The 18,590-nt window shown below is 42.4% G+C and overlaps 1 protein-coding gene across 3 annotated transcripts in view; it reads right to left on the reverse strand.

Annotated features, from left to right (window-relative positions):
- Nucleotides 1-18,590, reverse strand: part of LOC117546899 (fibroblast growth factor 14-like) — a 50,289-nt gene that overhangs the window by 13,353 nt on the left and 18,346 nt on the right. For 2 of the 3 annotated variants that reach the window (XM_034217302.1, XM_034217299.1), the window contains exons 2-3: nt 8,908-9,018; nt 5,535-5,638 (exon numbers count right to left, since the gene is read on the reverse strand). In XM_034217302.1, coding sequence (XP_034073193.1) covers nt 5,535-5,638; nt 8,908-8,959 — 156 coding nt within the window. In that variant the 5' untranslated portion in view covers nt 8,960-9,018. Of the gene's footprint in view, nt 1-5,534; nt 5,639-8,907; nt 9,019-16,065; nt 16,718-18,590 lie in introns of those variants that run through there. The other variant, XM_034217300.1, reaches the window with a different exon arrangement.

An 18,590-nucleotide genomic window follows, 5' to 3' on the forward strand; every position in this document is an offset into this window, starting at 1 on the left:
AACACACTACAGGAAAGGGATTTGAAAAAGCATAATGAAGCCCCGTTAAACACAAGTGTGAGTCATTAGAGGAAGGACACACACACACACACACACACACACACCAGTAATGGCTGTCACACGTCATCATTTCATTGTAGAGTGACACCTTTGAAGAGTCTCCACAGCACACCAGTAACTAATTCCTCCTCTAGTCACCAGAAAATGTGTGTGTGTGTATACGTGAATGTGTGTGTGTGTGTGTGTGTGTGTGTGTGTGTGTGTGTGTGTGTGTGTGTGTGTGTGTGTGTGTGTCATGACTCACAGGTATTCTCTCTGCCACTCGTCTACCTTCACATCTCTGTGGATGTAGACATCACAGGGCTCATTCTGTCTGAGTGCAGTACTGACTGAATGGAAGTATACGCCCACACACACACACACACACACACACACACACACACACACACACACACACACACACACACACACACACACACACACACACACACACACACACACCACACACACACACACACACACACACACACACCACACACACACACACGTTTGTGGAAAACATCCTGCTCTAAGAAAACATGCTGCGGCTCAGGAGGAGAGAAGAGAAATATGAGTAAAGGAGGTGAAACCCAAAAGGAAGGACGAATTCAGGATATACGAAAGCAAGGTCTCTGCCTTTGTTTTTAATGTTGTTGTGGATAACATGAGCTGACATGATTGGTTATGATTAGTTTTTTGACAGCAGCAGCTATTTTAATAATTTGTTTTAGCCATTTCTCAACCAAAAAACATTTATACTGCGAGGTCAGATAATACAAGATATGTAAAGGTGTTTATTTGCCAACACTATAATCATTCTGTCATATAAACAACATGTGTGTGATATTAAACTATTCTGGTAAGAAAGCACAGATGATTACGATTTAATATGCTGCCAGATTATTTAATAAAATGTCCTTTTATTTGTTTAAGTTATACGTCTTCTAACCTCTTTTCAGCACACTGTGAGCTAGACAAGGGCAAGGTCTCAGCTTGCTTTCCACACAGGGAGTTCATTACCAGAGGTTATATTCATAGATTTGTTATTTTGTGGGGATTTAAATGGGCTTAACGGGAAACACACATAACGAGTCCTTTCAGAGGGACTAGGAGGTTTTGTTAGGGAGGACTGCAGGCTATTTACTGTCTGACATCTAGTTGTTTCTGTGACATATCTGGACTAAAAGCGGAGAGTTTATACCTATCATTTATGTTGATATAATGTCCTGATAGAATATTCATAGTTTATTGCTAGTTGTGGATATTCACCGTAAACATTTTCTCACACTATTCAAAAAGAAGTAGTAGTAGATGATAATAAAAGTAGGAGTAGCAGTTATAGTGTCAAAGTCGATTTCCTCTTTCACCTCCCAGCAGACATCCTGACACACACACACACACACACACACACACACACACACACACACACACACACACACACACACACACACACACACACAGTCCAAAACTCATCAGCACTTTCTTCCACACTTTTCCCAGCATGCTCCATAATTATCACATAGCAGCTCATTGCACACAGTGCCATCTGTTAGTCGCATGCACACACACATCCTAAACCCACACACACACGGGCCGTACAAACACACACTGACAGATGCTTGGGATGTGGGATTAATGAGACAGTCCCATCATGTATAACTAAGTTTGCAGCATATCATTAACAATTTGCAATAAGAGGATAAATCATTAACAATTTGCAATAAGAGGATAAAGAATCTCATTGAGAGCAGCGAGGCATATATTTAAGAACAAGCAAGTATGCACGGCACAAGGAGATTAAAGAAATATAGATAGAAATTGGTGTCACAATAATATTAAAAAATGTTCTTGATAGATATTATGAACATATTAAAAATGTATGTTGTTGTATACTAACAAAATATTCAGAAAAATGCATATATTCCATTTCTGACAGAAATAGAAGCCGGCAGAAAAGTGTTGCATGTAATTCAATTAATGCTGTCAAAATTATCGCGTTAACGGCGGTAATTAATTTTTTGAATTAATTGTGTTAAAATATTTAACGCATTTAACGCAGAATGGCCCGCCCCATACATCCCACCAGTGGCAGCGGGGTAGGCTACACCCCATACCAAGAAATGGCTTATCCCCACCATGAAAAATGATGTTAAAGTAAGCAAAATAAAGTCCGCCAACTCGCGCCGTGAATTGCACAGACAGCAGTTAGTAAGATTGATTTCAGTAGCCACCTGTCTGGAAATACCGAAAATCAGAACGGTTTTGAAAACTTTTGTCACGTAGTGATCGTCTTCTCAATAGAACATCTTTGATAATGTCTTCTGGCCAATCAGAATCAAGATAACGGCGTGGTGTTGTTGCAGGAAGTCCCGACGGAGAATACTTTTGCTGTAGTACAGGGGTGCACATAACTGGTACGCAGGTTATGTGCGTAATCTGAAATGCTTACCGTCACTTGTGTCACAAAGTGCATTTGCGTACCGACGTACTTGTGAAGCTTTTCCAGAAGGCGGTTTAGATCACCGGACGACAGAGTCGGTCTCCGTGTGCACAGACAGGGCTGCTGTTAACGTCGGTCTGTACAACGGAATTGTGCCAAAACTACGCCAACCGGCTGCAGAGGGAGACTCCCCCCCTTCACTGGAGAACTGCGCTAAAACAGCTGATCATAACGTTCACACTCTGTGGTCAAGAAGTACTCCACGAGCCGCCGCCCCCCCCCCCCTCTGTCGACTTTCCTGAAGTACTCCCCCGTTGATAGAAATCAACACGTAATGAATTAAGACCCCACGGTTTGATGATTGATAGGTGTGTGGGTTATCTTTCATTTTGACACGCAGAACAATGTTATAATAAACATAGATACTGTATGTTAAATGGATATATCCGCCTTCTTTCATTTATCTTTCCATTCCCACAACAATATACATAAAGAAATGGCATATTTTGGACATAGTTCGAATGGTGATTAATCATGATTAATACATTTTTAAGCTGTGATTAATCTGATTAAAAATTGTAATCGTTTGACAGCCCTAAATTAAATACAAGAGTATTAAAGACCTTTTCATGCACACTGTATTCAGTACATCATGTTCTGATTATAATGATTGCAATGCAGTCACACTTGTGCGCTTTAAGTCTTCTCACTCAATGATGTGTGTTTGCTCCTTGAATATCAATTTTTTATTAATAAAGAATTCTTCTGAGGCGAAACTCAGCTCGAGCATGAAACTCGAAAAGACTTCTGACAAGGGCACGTCGTTAAGTTGAAGGTACGGGAACTAGAATGTGATTTGTATCGACTTCCTGACACCTGTACAATAAGTAACCGGGCAGGATGGAAGATAATGAAAAACAAGAAGCTCAGTGAGGACAATTACACACATAAATAAAGGAGACCCTGTGGATAAGACCTGGGTCAAACTAACTGTAGCAAACTAACCACACAGTAAAACAACGCAACACACCTGACCTTTTGCAAAAGCCAATCAGAGTTGACATCAGGATGAATTGCACCTTCTCCGTGTAATTCTTATATGTTCTAGCCACCTGTACATCAGTCACAGAGCTGGAACATGGTCACACATTCTCACTTCACCTCTACACAGCTTTAAAAGGGGATTTCTAGTTTGTGTGTGTGTAGGGGGGGACTCCCCCTCTTCAATTATTTACAGGAAGCCCTCATGCATCTGTGACTTTCAGAGACAGGCTGAGAAAGCCCAGCAGAGCAGCACAGAGCTTTCTTCTCCAAAAGTCTCCTTCCTCATCCCTTTGTCTACAGTTTGCCTTCTTACTCTCCCATCTTCTTTCTCCTCAGCCTGAAACCGCTTCCCTCCGTCCTATTCGTTGTTTCGCCCCTCTGTCTATATCCTCTTCCTCCTCTGTCTACATCCTCTTCCTCCTCTGTCTACATCTTTTTCCTCCTCTGTGTGCGACCTTTTTGTCCTCCTGTAAATCTTCTTCCTCTCATTGTCTGTGTGCTATTTCTTCTTCGCTTCCTTTCTTTTGCCTCAAACCCAACTCTATCCTTTCTTCTCCCCTCTCCTTCTTTCTTTCATGATTTGTCCTGGCCTCACTTTTCTCCTTGTCACCTCTCCCTTTCATTTCCCTCCTTTTATCTCCTCGCCTCTTATCCTTCCTTACCACATCCTTTCTCCCTTCCTTGCTTCACCTCCTTTCCCCCTCTCTCTGGCTCCTGTCATCTCGTCCCCCAAAACAAGAAGTGAAGGAAGGAGGGATGATGTCGGGGAGAAGAGTGTGAAGAGTCAGCATGGAAATTATTCATATTCTTCTGGCGGCCGTGCCTCCTCTACCTCGCTTTCCCTCATTTCACCCCAACTCTAATCCATCTCCAATGTGTGTCACACGTCCCTTATTCTGTGTTGTTTTTTAGGGGTTGATTTATCATCTAAAACTCTTCTCTAAAACAGACTTGCTTAATGTCCATACAGTGAAAATGTGTCTCATTATAGCATCCATTAACAGCAGTGCTCTTTATTCTCTCTCTCTTACTAATGCACCTGTCTCCGATCTTCTTTCACGCAAACCTTCAAAGTCCTCCGACATGAAAAAAGCTTTTATTGTATCAGGCATGCTTCAATTCCCTTTTAAATGTAAGCCTAAATCTGAGCTACATATTGTATAATTTAGAGTGAGGAGATTTATCTGTATTTGATCCGTTTTAACTTAAGAGGCTCTGCAGGTAAACCCCGACGATGTGAGCGTCTGTACAGCGATGAACTAAAATCACCCAATTGTTCTTCTGAGCAGCATAATGAGCGTATGTGGAGTTACCCAAGCTCCAATGCAAATGTACAAGACCTTTCTTCGATAGTTGCTTTTTTTTAATTAAATGGTTTCTGCATCTTTAAAATGAAATATTAATTGGTTTTCTTAGTCCTCTATGATATTCTTTGGACTGTATATTGGAGAAAACCAGCTATTTGTAGGGGTCACCTTGGGCTATGGGAACACTGTTTTCCAATAGATTAGTAAAACAATTGAAATCCTTCAGACTATGTCTTCTTATAAGACTACTTTTAGCAAAGACAGGTACAAACAAAACCATGATTTCACATATGTTATCATAGTTTAAAAGACGTGCCTTCATGAATCAATGTTGGCCATTGTTTTGTCCTTATCCAGTGGATAAAGGAAGGTCTTATAAATGACCAAGAGATTTGTCTGGTGCATCCATTTGTCTCCTGGAAAGAATTACGGCAGATTAAAACCAAACACTCAGGACCTGGATGAGCAACACACCATTTGTAATTAAGCCCCATCATTTTCCAGAAAGAAGCTTTAAACCTCACCCAAAAAAAGGACCAATAAGAATGATGCGCTGAAAAGATACAGGTGTGTGTGTGCGTGTGTGTGTGTGTTGTGTGTGGGTGTGTGTGTGTGTGTGTGTGTGTGTGTGTGTGTGTGTGTGTGTGTGTGTGTGTGTGTGTGTGTGTGTGTGTGTGTGTGTGTGTGTGTGTGTGTGTGCTCACCGATGAGTATAGGTGACCCTCTCCGTTCATGGCGATGTAGAGGCTGGTCTTCACTGATTGGATGGCCACGACTCTCAGACCCACAGGAATTAAGTTAAACAGAGCTGAGGACAGAAACAGAGACAGTGAGTTAACAGCAGCGTGTTTCTCTTCCTCCTCCTCCTCTTCCTCTTCTTCCCCCGGTGCTCTGAGGACTCAGATGTCAGCCGGTCTGCTGCTCAGTTAGTTCAGAGTGAGGTGAAGAAGCATCTCGGCCTCGATGGGCTCACTGCGGGGCTTTTAAACTCAGAGGCCTGCAGAACACTGATTGAAAATTCAGACCACTTCTTTAAACATGAATTCTCCTTAATATACATCCTGTGCCGTGATACTCTGTCTCAAAGCTGTATAGTTTAACATTCAGGTTAAAAGAAAAATATAAAATAAATACATGCATTATTCGTCATAGAGTCCATTAAAAAATACATATTCTTGGAAAGCAAATCCCTGTGTGTAACTGAGGAGCATCCTGAAACCGTAACATCAGTTATTAACGGGAAAATGTTCCTGCATCAGCTCCGTTGGGTATTATATATCTTTGCCGTCATTTCTTCATAACATTTTAATATCAGCCTTTTCTTGAGTCACAGTGCTCTCAGCGCCAAGGGGTCGGTGTTATTTGAAGAAGACGGTAAAGGAACACACGGCAGAACATGCCCTTATAGCCTCGGGCAGATATTTGAAAGGACAATGATCGTGTCACGGGTGTTTCTGCTCACCTCCTGCAACCCATTACTGTCTTGTATCTTTTTAATTTGTTGTACTCATGAGATATTAAATACTTTTAAAAGTATTTTGAAGCCATGATTGTCAGCTCTTCAGTGAGTTTAAGGGATCTCTACTTTTCTGAAGTAGAGACTGTTATTTTTAAATACATTTGGAATCGGATCTACCTTAATGGATTAACTCCAATATCATTAATTAACCCTTTCAGCTTGCAAGATGTTGGGGAGTTGCTACTCTTATATGTCCATTGTGATACTGTCTCCAGGTATTTTCCCATGTGAAAATTAGGCCAATATTTGACATTTCAAGGTTTTGAAATATTCTTAAATATTTCTTCTGAGGTCAAAGACTTGTTGACCCGCGTGGCTCTTTCATTTCATTTCAGACTTATTGGTTATCCCGCTGGCAGCACAAACAGTCGAAACAAAGTCAAAATAAATTCAAGTTGTATTCTGCCACCATTTAGGATGTGGGTACACAATTTGGAGGAAAACTCAGACATAATGTTTCAAGAAAATGAACACATTTCCCAACGTAATTTTACCAGTTTCCTCTTTATTAAATACGGCAGCATCCAACAAGGACACGATGCATCTCTGATAAACGCGTGGAGTAAACTGAGGACGGGTTGAAGTGGAATCTGAATCCATTAAAAACATGTTTCTCTGTCCTGAGCCACATGCCACATGCCACAGCATTTAAAACCGACGCTGGTTTCCAAAGCATTTAAGGGGTGTTTTCATTCATTATTCATGGTGCTATTTTTTTTCACTCGGTGGTTGCAGCCTGTGGCTAAAGTTAATTGTTTCATGTTGTGAGTGTGATGCCTGGTAAAAGCTGAACTGTTGCATTTTCAGTAAGTGCTGACGGATGAGGGGATTCAACACTTTCATTTGCCCGGCTTTTGTAATATCTGTCTCGTTCCTGCGTCACCCCTATACAATGGAGATGAGTGGGGTTTTGTTAGTGCTGCTCAAAATATTTATAAAATGTGTCTTTTCTAAAACACTCTGATTTATACTTGACAAAAGTTTGGGTGTTTATTTTGCAAATGTACATGATTTAGTTTACTTATAAGGAGTAAAATCTTCCTGAATGGCATTTAAACATGCTTATTTACTGCATACTTGTACATATTTCTTTGTCTGATTTGTTGCCGTCTGACTGAATTCAAGTAAAGATGTTAATTTTAATAAGTTAAACAAATTTGAACAGACTTAATTTATCTGTGTAATTGATATTATAAAATCCTAACATGACAATGACCTGAAATGAAGGCCGTGAAATGGACGCGCTTGTTTTTCTTCCAATCAAGGGCTGATTACACCTGGGATATTACAGCCGTCATTAATCAAGGTTACATACAAAAATGGTCTCTAACAAGCAACGAGCGGAAGGAATAGAAATGTACACCTGCGATTAATCATCCTGGATAAATATCACGCTCATGCACAGGCGTCATTATCATAAAGATATGCACCCATCTGATTAGAGATGGCAAGCACCCTGCTTTTAAATGCAGCAGGAAATGTCACTGAACAGGCAGGCAGGAAAACAAATGGAAAATGACGCTTGGCAACAAGTGTGAGCGGCAGTAAAATGATATTTGATCGACACGCCATTTGATGTGGAAACAGTTGCCAAAAAATAATCAAATCATAGTAAACTGTGGGTAATGTCCGCAGTAATGACTCTTACATGTCTAATATGTGTAATGTGTACTTGTAAAGCGCTTTGAGCACCTGTAAAAGCGCTCTAATAAAAAATGTAATGCATTATTATTATTATTAAACAAGTGGGACATTGCCAGCTCAGCCAAGGTGGAGTGATTACTGATCAGCGTTTTGGTCCCTCAGCCTAGCACATCAGAATATAGCAACGGCTCCAGTCATCAATAAGCTCTCCATCTGTAACCACTCCCCGAGGGCAGTGCCGGGTGCAGAGGTCAAACAGACTGAAAAACAACATCTTCTGAGCAGCCACTTGTTGCTTTAAGTCCAACAGTTGGTGAAAACACATTGTGTGCACAACTAGAAGCTCCATCACTGTCTCTTTATGACTGCATATACTGTGAGTTTCAATCGATACCAACAACTGTGGCTCATTTAGCTCAATATGCTTGAATGTCAGATGCTGCAGAGGGACAATGTGTTGACCCTACTTTAAGCTTTTCATTAACGCTACAATAATTAGGGTTAATTGGATCTTTCCTGCTGGGCTCTCTGTAGTGAGAAGATAGAAGAAGCACTCTCAGACGTTCATTAAATCAAATGACGAGACGGTCATCTCTAAATAACTGTCTGCCCTTGAAAGAGCCTCTCTGTCACGGCTTTTTTCTTTTGCCTTGATGACATTTGAAGCTCTTTCACTTCAGTATTAAATATTAAAGGATTTGTTGCACCGCCTCACATTAGTGCATTGTCAAGAGAAGTCACAAATGTTAGAAGTGGTTGCACACACAGTTAGTTACAGCAGATATTCTGTGTGGATAAATGATCGCCCTGGCAAATCAAACTGAATATGTATTGCAGTTTGCCTCGACAAAATGCACTTTCCCCAACTATTCATATTTTTGCAGTCATGTGTTCCCGTGTGTGTGTCCACTTACAGGTGTTGGTGCTGTCGTCTTTGGTCCCATCCATACTTCCATCCTGGCCCATCTGTAGATAGAAGCCCTGCCTGCAGAACAACCTGGTCACTATGCCCTTCAGCTGTGGTTCTATACACACACACACACACACACACACACACACACACACACACACACACACACACACACACACACCCACACACACACACACACACACACACACACACACACACACACACACACACACACACACACACACACACCACACACACACACACACACACCACACACAGAGAAGAAGTGGAAAGATCTTAGCATCAGGAAAATGCTTTTTGTCAGCTTCAACAGAATGATTAATCTACATATTCATCCTGTGGGACACATTTGAGATACACGACATTTCCAAACAATGTGACCACATGCGACCTGATGCATCCTGGGGGATTTCCTGTGCAGAGACCAGTCAGGCACATCCAATCCATTACAGGATTCTTAGACTAATCCTTCCTTGGTGGTCATTGTTCCACTTGAATGACGCTGATCAATTATCTTTGAACCTTTGATGGCGTAGCTTCGTAATGGTTCTGTTTACTCTTTATCTACGGAAAGATAATTTGCCTCATGGGTATGATTCCCTTCATTAAATCATGCTGGTTTCTCCCTACCTGTATCCCTTTATCTAAAACCTTAACCCTATATCGATTGTTACTTTCAAACGACACAGATTTTATTTTTCAAACACACGAAACTCACTTTTGTTTCATATTGTAATTATTAGTCAGTGGGGGCAGTGCTCTTGGCTAATCCATTTTGCTCTGATTAAACAGCAATCACTTCTGCCTCTCACGGTTCATCAAATAGAAAATGACTGACGTTAAAGAAAATGATTAAACTACACAGTGATGGGAAGGAGCGGAGGGACAAAGACTGAGTCACTAGATAAAGACTGATGAAGGATAGAAGAGGGACTGATGAAGGATAGAAACACCTCAAATGATGTAATAGTGTTCAAGGTACAAGAAGGCTTTCCCCCCCCATTTTCTGGTCACTAATTTGGCTGTAGATAGCACACTGATTAAATATGGCCCTTTACATTGGACCACACCCATTCTCCCTCTGTGAAACATCAGAGGATTTGTCTTGGTGGCTGCAGGTTTAGCAGATTGGGAATCCCCTTTGAACATGTGTGAGAGAGTGAACGAGTGAAGGTATATCCTAACGCACAGAGACAGAAAGAAGAAGCAGAGACTGACCCACTTTATGAGAAGAGAGAGAGGGAGAAAGAGGCAGGGGTGTTTTCCTTCTTCTTCGTGAAGGATCCATCTTGTGCAGCAGGAGAGACGGAGGGAAGAGGCGTGAAGCTTGCAACAAGCACTCGAACTGAAAAAAGCCCCCAGCCCACGACTTTCTATAGCATGTTGCAGCCAGTAATACATCTCAGTTAGATTAGAATGACACCTATTGAACGGGTACAAAAAAACATCCCAAATCTACTACTTCGTTCACATAAATGAATCTGTCTGACATTCACTTATGGCACCCCAATAAACTGTATAATATAAATAAACTGATGTTCCCAGGCTAATTGAAAACAACTATTAATTTACTGAACCAACGTGGCATTGTTCTTGCCCGACTTTCTGTAGCATGTTGCAGCCAGTAATACATCAACTCAAATCAGGTTTTATTTATATAGCACATTTATAAACGATTTTTGGTCGAGCCAAAGTGCTGTACATATAATAAAAATAGCCTACAGTAGAGACACTTTACAGCAAATACAACAACACAGATTGTTCAGAACATCAGTATGAGAAAAAATCTCAGTTAAATTATAAAGACAACTATTGAAAGGGTACAATAACAAAAATGTACTTTTTACATCTACAATCTACTTCCCCTTGGGTCAATTTCTACTTCGTTCACATGAATGAATCTGTAGTTTGTCTGACATTCACTTATGGCACCCCTATAAACTGATGCTCCCAGGCTAATTGAAAAAACAATTAATTGACTGAACCAACGTGGCATTGTTCTTGCCCAGAGCATTGCAATGTCTCTCCCCTTCTTCCTGCAAATACACTACAGCACAGTTCTTTCATCATGTAAATGTTATTCCGACTGACAGCTGTGATATTTCTTGCCGTTTTATGATTTCAAAGTTTACCTGCCATACAGACTGAAATCAGTAACATTTCAATCTCTCTGTGCTTGCTTGTGTGACGCATTATCAGAGGAAGCTGCTGGAAAAGTCATTTACCGTGTTATCATTCTATAGAACGTGCCCTGTCATTTATATTGCATCTATGGCGTGTTAACTTATAAAAAAGTAATGTAAAATGTTACTGTATTAGACCTGGAGGATTTATAAATCTGTTTTTCAGTGGGCTTATAACCCTGTGTGATGTGGATATATTACAGGTGCTTTTCAATGGCGGCATGTGATATCAGAATACCTTTCCTGGCACCGTATGACTCACCTGATGAGTGAAGGAAGCATGATTGAATTTTTGTATTCAAGCAACCAAAAGCCAATTTTGCATGGCGGTAATTATCTTTACATTTGGCAGGGAACTCCTGTCCCTCATGTCTCAGATATTCAACTCTTTAAGGTGTGGCAGCAGCTCTTAGTCCTGGTTGATGACTCACAACATGTGCATTTTCACATCTACGCAATTTCTTTTTCAAAAAAGGCTTGTAGAGAAACATTTATACTTCTCAAAGTAAGATATGGAGGGAAGCAGTTTTGGTTTTCAAGACTTATGGACTAGAAAATAAATAAGATGTATTTTGCTACCAATGTGTGTACACCTTGTATAAATAGTTGGTCTGAATCCCAAAGTTTCAGTTTCTTGAACTGGTCATACTCTACGGTCATTTACTGAGACAAACTTAAGAATTTAGCCAACAAATAAAAGATGTATTTATATTGTGTTGTATCATTTATCATGCAATAGATGTCCCCTATTATGAGCACAATTATGGGCTCAAATAGTGTCAACAAATGAAAAATCTATATTTCTCCACAGGGGACCGTCCAGCTGAATCCACTCAGCTCATCATCTATTCATGAAGCCATTCATGCATCTAACATCCACTTGCTCGTATTTCCACCTGAAGGAGTGCGGCCGTTGCCACAGTGACATTCACACATTCGTCAAGGTGATTGTTCCCACTCTTCCCAGTATCTCCGCGCATACTGTCTGTTACTAGGGAAATTCCCATTCTCGCGTTGCCACAGCAACAGCCTCTTGATTCCAGACTGTTCCAGTGGAGGGTATTCCCCCATCCACACACACAGACACACAGCTGTATTTTCATCATAATGTGATCTGATTCAATCAGTCATCCCGTCAGGCGGCCCCGCTGATTTGACATGTCATATTGTCTGTTAATTCGCTCCAGTCTGCGTCTAAATACAGTGTCACACACACACACACACCACACACACACACACACACACACACACACACACACACACACACACACACACACACACACACACACACACACACACACACACACACACACACACACTACACACACACACACCACACACACACACACACACACACACACACACACACACACACACACACACACACACACACACACACACACACACACACCACACACACACACACACACACACACACACACACACACACACACACGAGGAGAATTGCGTGAATGCAAGCGTTTCATCCTCATTCACATCAGAGTGATTAGAGAAACACTTGGTGCTGAAAAGGCTGGATTCCTTGTTAAAGTACAGATACGGTTCAGCTGCACTAAACGCACTTCAGCTCTGGTCTGTCAGCAGTGATGCAGTGTGTTTAAAGTCTAGCCCTATGAATATTAAAAGTTCTAAACCTCAATTACTTTTTCTCTTTTCAATTCTGCAACATGTCATCGTGGAGGCTTCTCCAGCCTTGACAACAATACGATACTGAGGGACACTGGTGTCAACTATCGATTGTTAGTATCAATACCTGCTCTTCATTATGCATTGATCGAAAGGGAGAGCCTGTCAATCACAGGAATAACATACAGGCAAACAGAGGTGCAGAATGTATTTGAGCTTTGTGTGTTATTAAGTCACACAAAATAAAGATACACCAACGCGACCTTCCTGGAACTGAAACGTAATGGTGGTTGTGTGTTCTCCTTTTAAACTTGAACTAACAATCTATTCAATGCATCGCCTCAGGGTGTCGGAAATAGGGATTTTATAGACTAAACAATTGACCCAAATAATTATTGATACACTTAAATCAATAATGGAATAACAATTCACTGCATCACCTCCTCACTTTAACTGCATCCTTCTTTTGTGTCCTCTTCCCAATATGAAGTCTATATCTTTCTGAAATGTATTCGGACTGACAGCTGTGATATTTCTTGCCGTTTTATGATTTAAAGTGTACCTGCCACTTGCTGCAGACAGGCTGAAATTAGTCACATTTCAATCTCTATGTGCTTGTTTGTGTGACGCATTATCAGAGGAAGCTGCTAAATTGATGGTGTGTTGTCTTTCTCTACAACTTGACATGTCCTTGATCTATGTGTTGATCTAAAAAATATAATGTAAAATGTTACTAAATTAGTCCTAGTTAATAATAATATATCGGCCTGTCTATTGGTTTATAACCCTGTGTGATATGGCTACATTACAGGTGCATGACATGGGACCTTTAAGCGACCATATATTGTGGCAGCGATTATCTTTTCATTTGGCGGGGAAGTCCATCATGTCACAAATCCTCCACTCTGACGCTGATTGATTAAGTGGTTTAAGGTGTGGTAGCAGCTCTTAATGAGACTGATTTCTCTGCAGGATTTAAATACGGTTGAGGAAAATCCGCCCACATCAGTGCTGTTGACTCTCCGTTCAGACGTCCAATTACTAAAAGCAACACCCTGAGACAAGCTGTGGACAAGGAGGAGCCTCCCTCATATCAGAAGTAGACTGATATCACATTTTTAATAATAATCTAATTGTGGCTTCATGTCAGTATAGCTGATAAAAGCATGCACATTTTAGCCATATTAAACCACATCTCTGATCACGTAAGGAAGGCTGCAGATCATTTTGAGTCCGTGTCTCCTTCACAAAACCTCTGGAAGACAGTGGGGGATGTTGGCAAATGTCTCTCTCTCTCTACCACTACCACACACACACACACACACACACACACACACACACACACACACACACACACACACACACACACACACACACACACACACACACACACACACACACACACACACACACACACACACACACACACACACACACACACACACACACACACACACACACACACACACACACACACACACACACACACACACACACACACACACACACACACACACACACACACACACACACACACACACACACACACACACACACACACACACACACACACACACAACAGGGCAATTGTGGACGTTGCCAAGCTTTCACCAGCAGCTCTCACAGCCGGGAACGCAGGAGAGAGAAAGAAGGGAGGTAGGGAAGAAGGAAAGGAAAACTGGGAGGAAAAAGGGGAAATTAAGCTTGAGGTAGGGATCAAAAGATCTAAGGTGTGTCAGGATGATTGGATGGGGAAGGTGGTGAGCCGAGGAGGAGGAGGAGGAGGAGGAGGAGGAGGAGGAGGAGGAAGAAAGAAGAAGGTAATGAAAAATGGTGAACAATTAGGGGAAACGAGAAGAGAATGGAGGAAGGACTGTGTGGAGAAACTGAAGCAAATACATGGAAGATGAGGAGGCAAAAGAAAAGAGAGGTGGGAAAGGGGATGAGGTGGGGGGGAAGGTTAGAGGGGAGAAAGGGGGTTGGGAAGAAGGGTGAAAATAAGTTGGGGGATGCAGAAGGAGAAACGAGGGATGATAAAATAAGAGGAATAAAAAGCAGAGCAACTAAGGATGGAGATAAGACGCAGAGAGGAGAGGAAGCCGTTTTTACCTCCTGAAGGGAACAAGGAAGGGAAATGTAATGAGGAAGGGATATGGTGGGGAGACCAGTGAAAACAAAAGGGAAAAGAAATGTGGGGAAATGGGGGGTAAATGTTGAAGGGTGAAAGGACATAAAGGTAAGAAGAGCAAGTGAAATGAAAGTGCGAAAGGTGGCAGGGTGAAATGCAAGGAGAAAAGGAAATGAGGTGACGAAGAAAGAGAAGCGACAGGATGTCAAATTTGCCTCTGAAACCGGCTAAAAACCGACATGACTCCTCGTCTCCTCGTCCTGTCATTTCCTGCCTCCTTCTCTCCTCCCTTCACCCATCCTTCTGTATTCAAAGCACCTGCTGATTTCTCACACAATCAATTGATTACAAAAGCACTTATCGCCTCTGCTATTGAACGCACACCAAAGCACACAATCACAACATTCTCATTAATCTGCATTCACCGAGATGTCCAACCAATACTCTGTGCATTCACCGTGAGATCTGTCCCTTGATTGGACAATAATGTTCAAATGGATTTGAGTGAGACCTGAAAGGTGGAAAATGTTACTTTTTGACCTCCAATTAAGGAAAAAGACCTTCTACATCACATGGAGCAAGTGTCCTTTCATTTTCGTGCTGTGTTCGTGTTCTAGTTCGGACATTGTGCAAGTAGGCAAATTCTGATCGAGGCGACGGAGCTTTTTAAATGATGAGCTGAAAATGAGAGGGCGAGGTAGAGATGCACAGAGACAGACGGAGAGAGAGAGAGAGAGAGAGAGAGAGAGAGAGAGAGAGAGAGAGAGAGAGAGAGAGAGAGAGAGAGAGAGAGAGAGAGAGAGAGGAGAGAGAGAGAGAGAGAGAGAAGAGACTAGACAGACAGACTAATCTGTGGCTTCAATAATGGATGTACCTGGAAACTACTGAACCAGGGCACTACCAGACATGACAGTGTGTGTGTGTGTGTGTGTGTGTGTGTGTGTGTGTGTGTGTGTGTGTGTGTCACCACAGAGAGGACAGAGAGGGGCGAGCCTGTCATTCTGTGTTTGTGCATGATTGGGGTGTGTGCGTGTGTGTGCACCAGCCAGCGCGTGCATGCGTAAAAGGGTGGTTTTATATGACCGCGCGTAAAAGTGCATAAGCGTGCGTGCGTTTCTGCATTTTAATTTCGTGTGCATGCATGTGCGCGTTTCTCCACACGCACCCCCGTTCCCCCCCACACCTTGTCTCCGTAGCCTCCTCTTCTTCAGGCCAAATATCCGGACTTTGGAGAAGATGTCGACCAGGTTCCCGTTGCAGAGCCCCGGCTTCTTACCGGGGCTCTTCCGCCGCCGGTGAGGGGTCGGTCGGTGGGCATGTTGCTCCCTTGCCTGTCGCTTCTGGCGGATCAAACCGCTGGCGATGGCTGCTGCCATGTCTCCGCCGAAACAAAAACAGCCACGTCTCCGTCCGAGACTCCAGTCTCTTCAGTTGTGTCCACCGGAGTGGACGGAGGGCAGACAAACCCAGACGCAAACCTCCAGTCTCCGCGTCCCGGCTATAACGGCCCCATACTTCAGCCACAAGTCCAAAATAATCACTTCACCTACAGCATATTTTCTCTCGTGGTTATTCCCCGGGCCATTGATTTGAAACGTCGAGCCGGTTACCTGTCCGTCACGTTTCACCGGTCAGTCTGTCAGTCAGCTGTCACTGAACGGCTCCCGCAACCCACATCACCGGAGCCCGCATGTCACTGTGTGTTCCCATGGTCAACAGGCGAGCAAAAATAAATAAAAAGGAGAATAATGGCTCAGAAAGCGTGTCTGTGTTCCCGTTTGTATTCCACTGACAGGAGCTGCGTGAAACTACCGAGAGGAACTCAGAGCATCACCGGAAAGAGGGCGGACTGACTTTCAAAGTGAAAGCTTGATAGGATGTGTGTTTCCAAATGGGTAAGACCAATAGGCTTCTCAGAGGTGGGAAGTAACTAAATACATTTACTCAAGTACTTACAATGTTGAGGTACTTTACCCGAGTATTTCCATTGTATACTCTTCTTCACTCCACTACATTTAAAAAGGGATATAATGTAATTGAACTCCACTACATTTATTTAAAAGCTTTAGCTACTTGTAACTAAATGCATTTCTAAAAATGTGGACTTACCCTTTAAATCACAAGATTAAAATGATCAAGTCTACTAATTCCATTCTATCTTTTGTCATGTTGCTACCTGTTGCTGCCATCAAGTGGTCGATTTTCATCAGGTCTAAAATATTGAAAATGTATAAAAAATCTTGCTAGAAACAGAACTTGCAATTTAAACTTAACTCAAAATTAACAATATGCAAACATTTGAATACAGGACTTTCACTAAGTTTACAACTTCTACTGCAAATAATACTACGACTGAGTACTTCTTCCACCTTATCCTGTATTCAGCTGATGGCCGGCTTTTCACCTCTGGCAGTTTAAAAATGCAAGAGGCTGGTGATGGACAGGCTGATGTGCCTCACATGTCAGGTGGACTGAACACGTGTACGGCTTCCTGTGACTGCGGTAAGGTTACAGGACTGTGCACTCTCATTTTCTCCTTGATGAAACAGTATCAGGTGAACAAGCAGACAAAGTCAAACAAAGTATTTGTCTTTTTTGGAAAGATTTGTCGCTTTACCGCACCGTTGTGACGAAAAGGGAGCTGAGCCAGAAGGCAAAGCTCTCTGTCTACCGGGCCATTTTCGTTCCTACCCTCACCTATGGTCATGAAGGATGGGTCATGACCGAAAGAACGAGATCGCGCATACAAGCGGCCGAGATGGATTTTCTCCGCAGGGTGGCTGGTGTCTCCCTTAGGGATAAGGTGAGAAGTTCGGTCATCAGGGAGGGACTCGGAGTTGAGCCGCTCCTCCTTCGCGTCGAAAGGAGCCAGTTGAGGTGGTTCGGGCACCTAGTTAGGATGCCACCTGGGCGCCTCCCTAGGGAGGTGTTCCAGGCACGTCCAGCTGGGAAGAGACCAAGGGGTAGACCTAGGACCAGGTGGAGGGATTATATCTCTTCGCTGGCCTGGGAGCGCCTTGGGATCCCCCAGTCAGAGCTGGTTGATGTGGCCAGGGAAAAGAAAGTTTGGGGCTCTCTGCTGGAACTGCTACCCCCGCGACCCGACCACGGATAAGCGGGAGAAGATGGATGGATGGATGGATGGAAAGATTTGTTCTGATTCAAGTTTGGCCAGCACAAAATTGCCTTTCCAGTGCAGCATGTAGGTCATTCATCTCTGAGCAGGAACCCAGCTGGACAAAAAGGACGCTGAAATGAAATGTACATTTCTTCTGGGAAAGTCATATCAAACAAAATCCCCAAACCTTTTCCTTTATATCTGTCCTTATAATGAATAATAGACAGCAGAGGGTGGCCGTGTGGCTTTTTGAAGGCAGAGTGGAACCCATGATATATGCATGAAGTGTACATAGGGCTGAAACATTTCCATCATTGTCAGCTCAAAAAGTTAACTTTGCCTTAAAGAGATCTCACTGTATAAAAGATTCATGCAGTATGGTAATCACAATCATTTGGCGGGATTTAGCCTTTTGATCCCAAAATAGATGTGTTGCTAAAGTCTAATTACATTCAAAAATGCTAATTGTAAACAATGAATATATTATAGAAGTAGCTGTCGCCTGCATTTACTGTACGTATGTGGGTTACTCTTATGTAACTAATGGGTTCTGGAACTATTGTAAATAAATTAAAGCCCTTTTAGTTTTC

The sequence above is a fragment of the Gymnodraco acuticeps genome, unplaced genomic scaffold (assembly GCF_902827175.1).
Source record: "Gymnodraco acuticeps unplaced genomic scaffold, fGymAcu1.1, whole genome shotgun sequence".
Lineage (NCBI taxonomy): Eukaryota > Metazoa > Chordata > Actinopteri > Perciformes > Bathydraconidae > Gymnodraco > Gymnodraco acuticeps.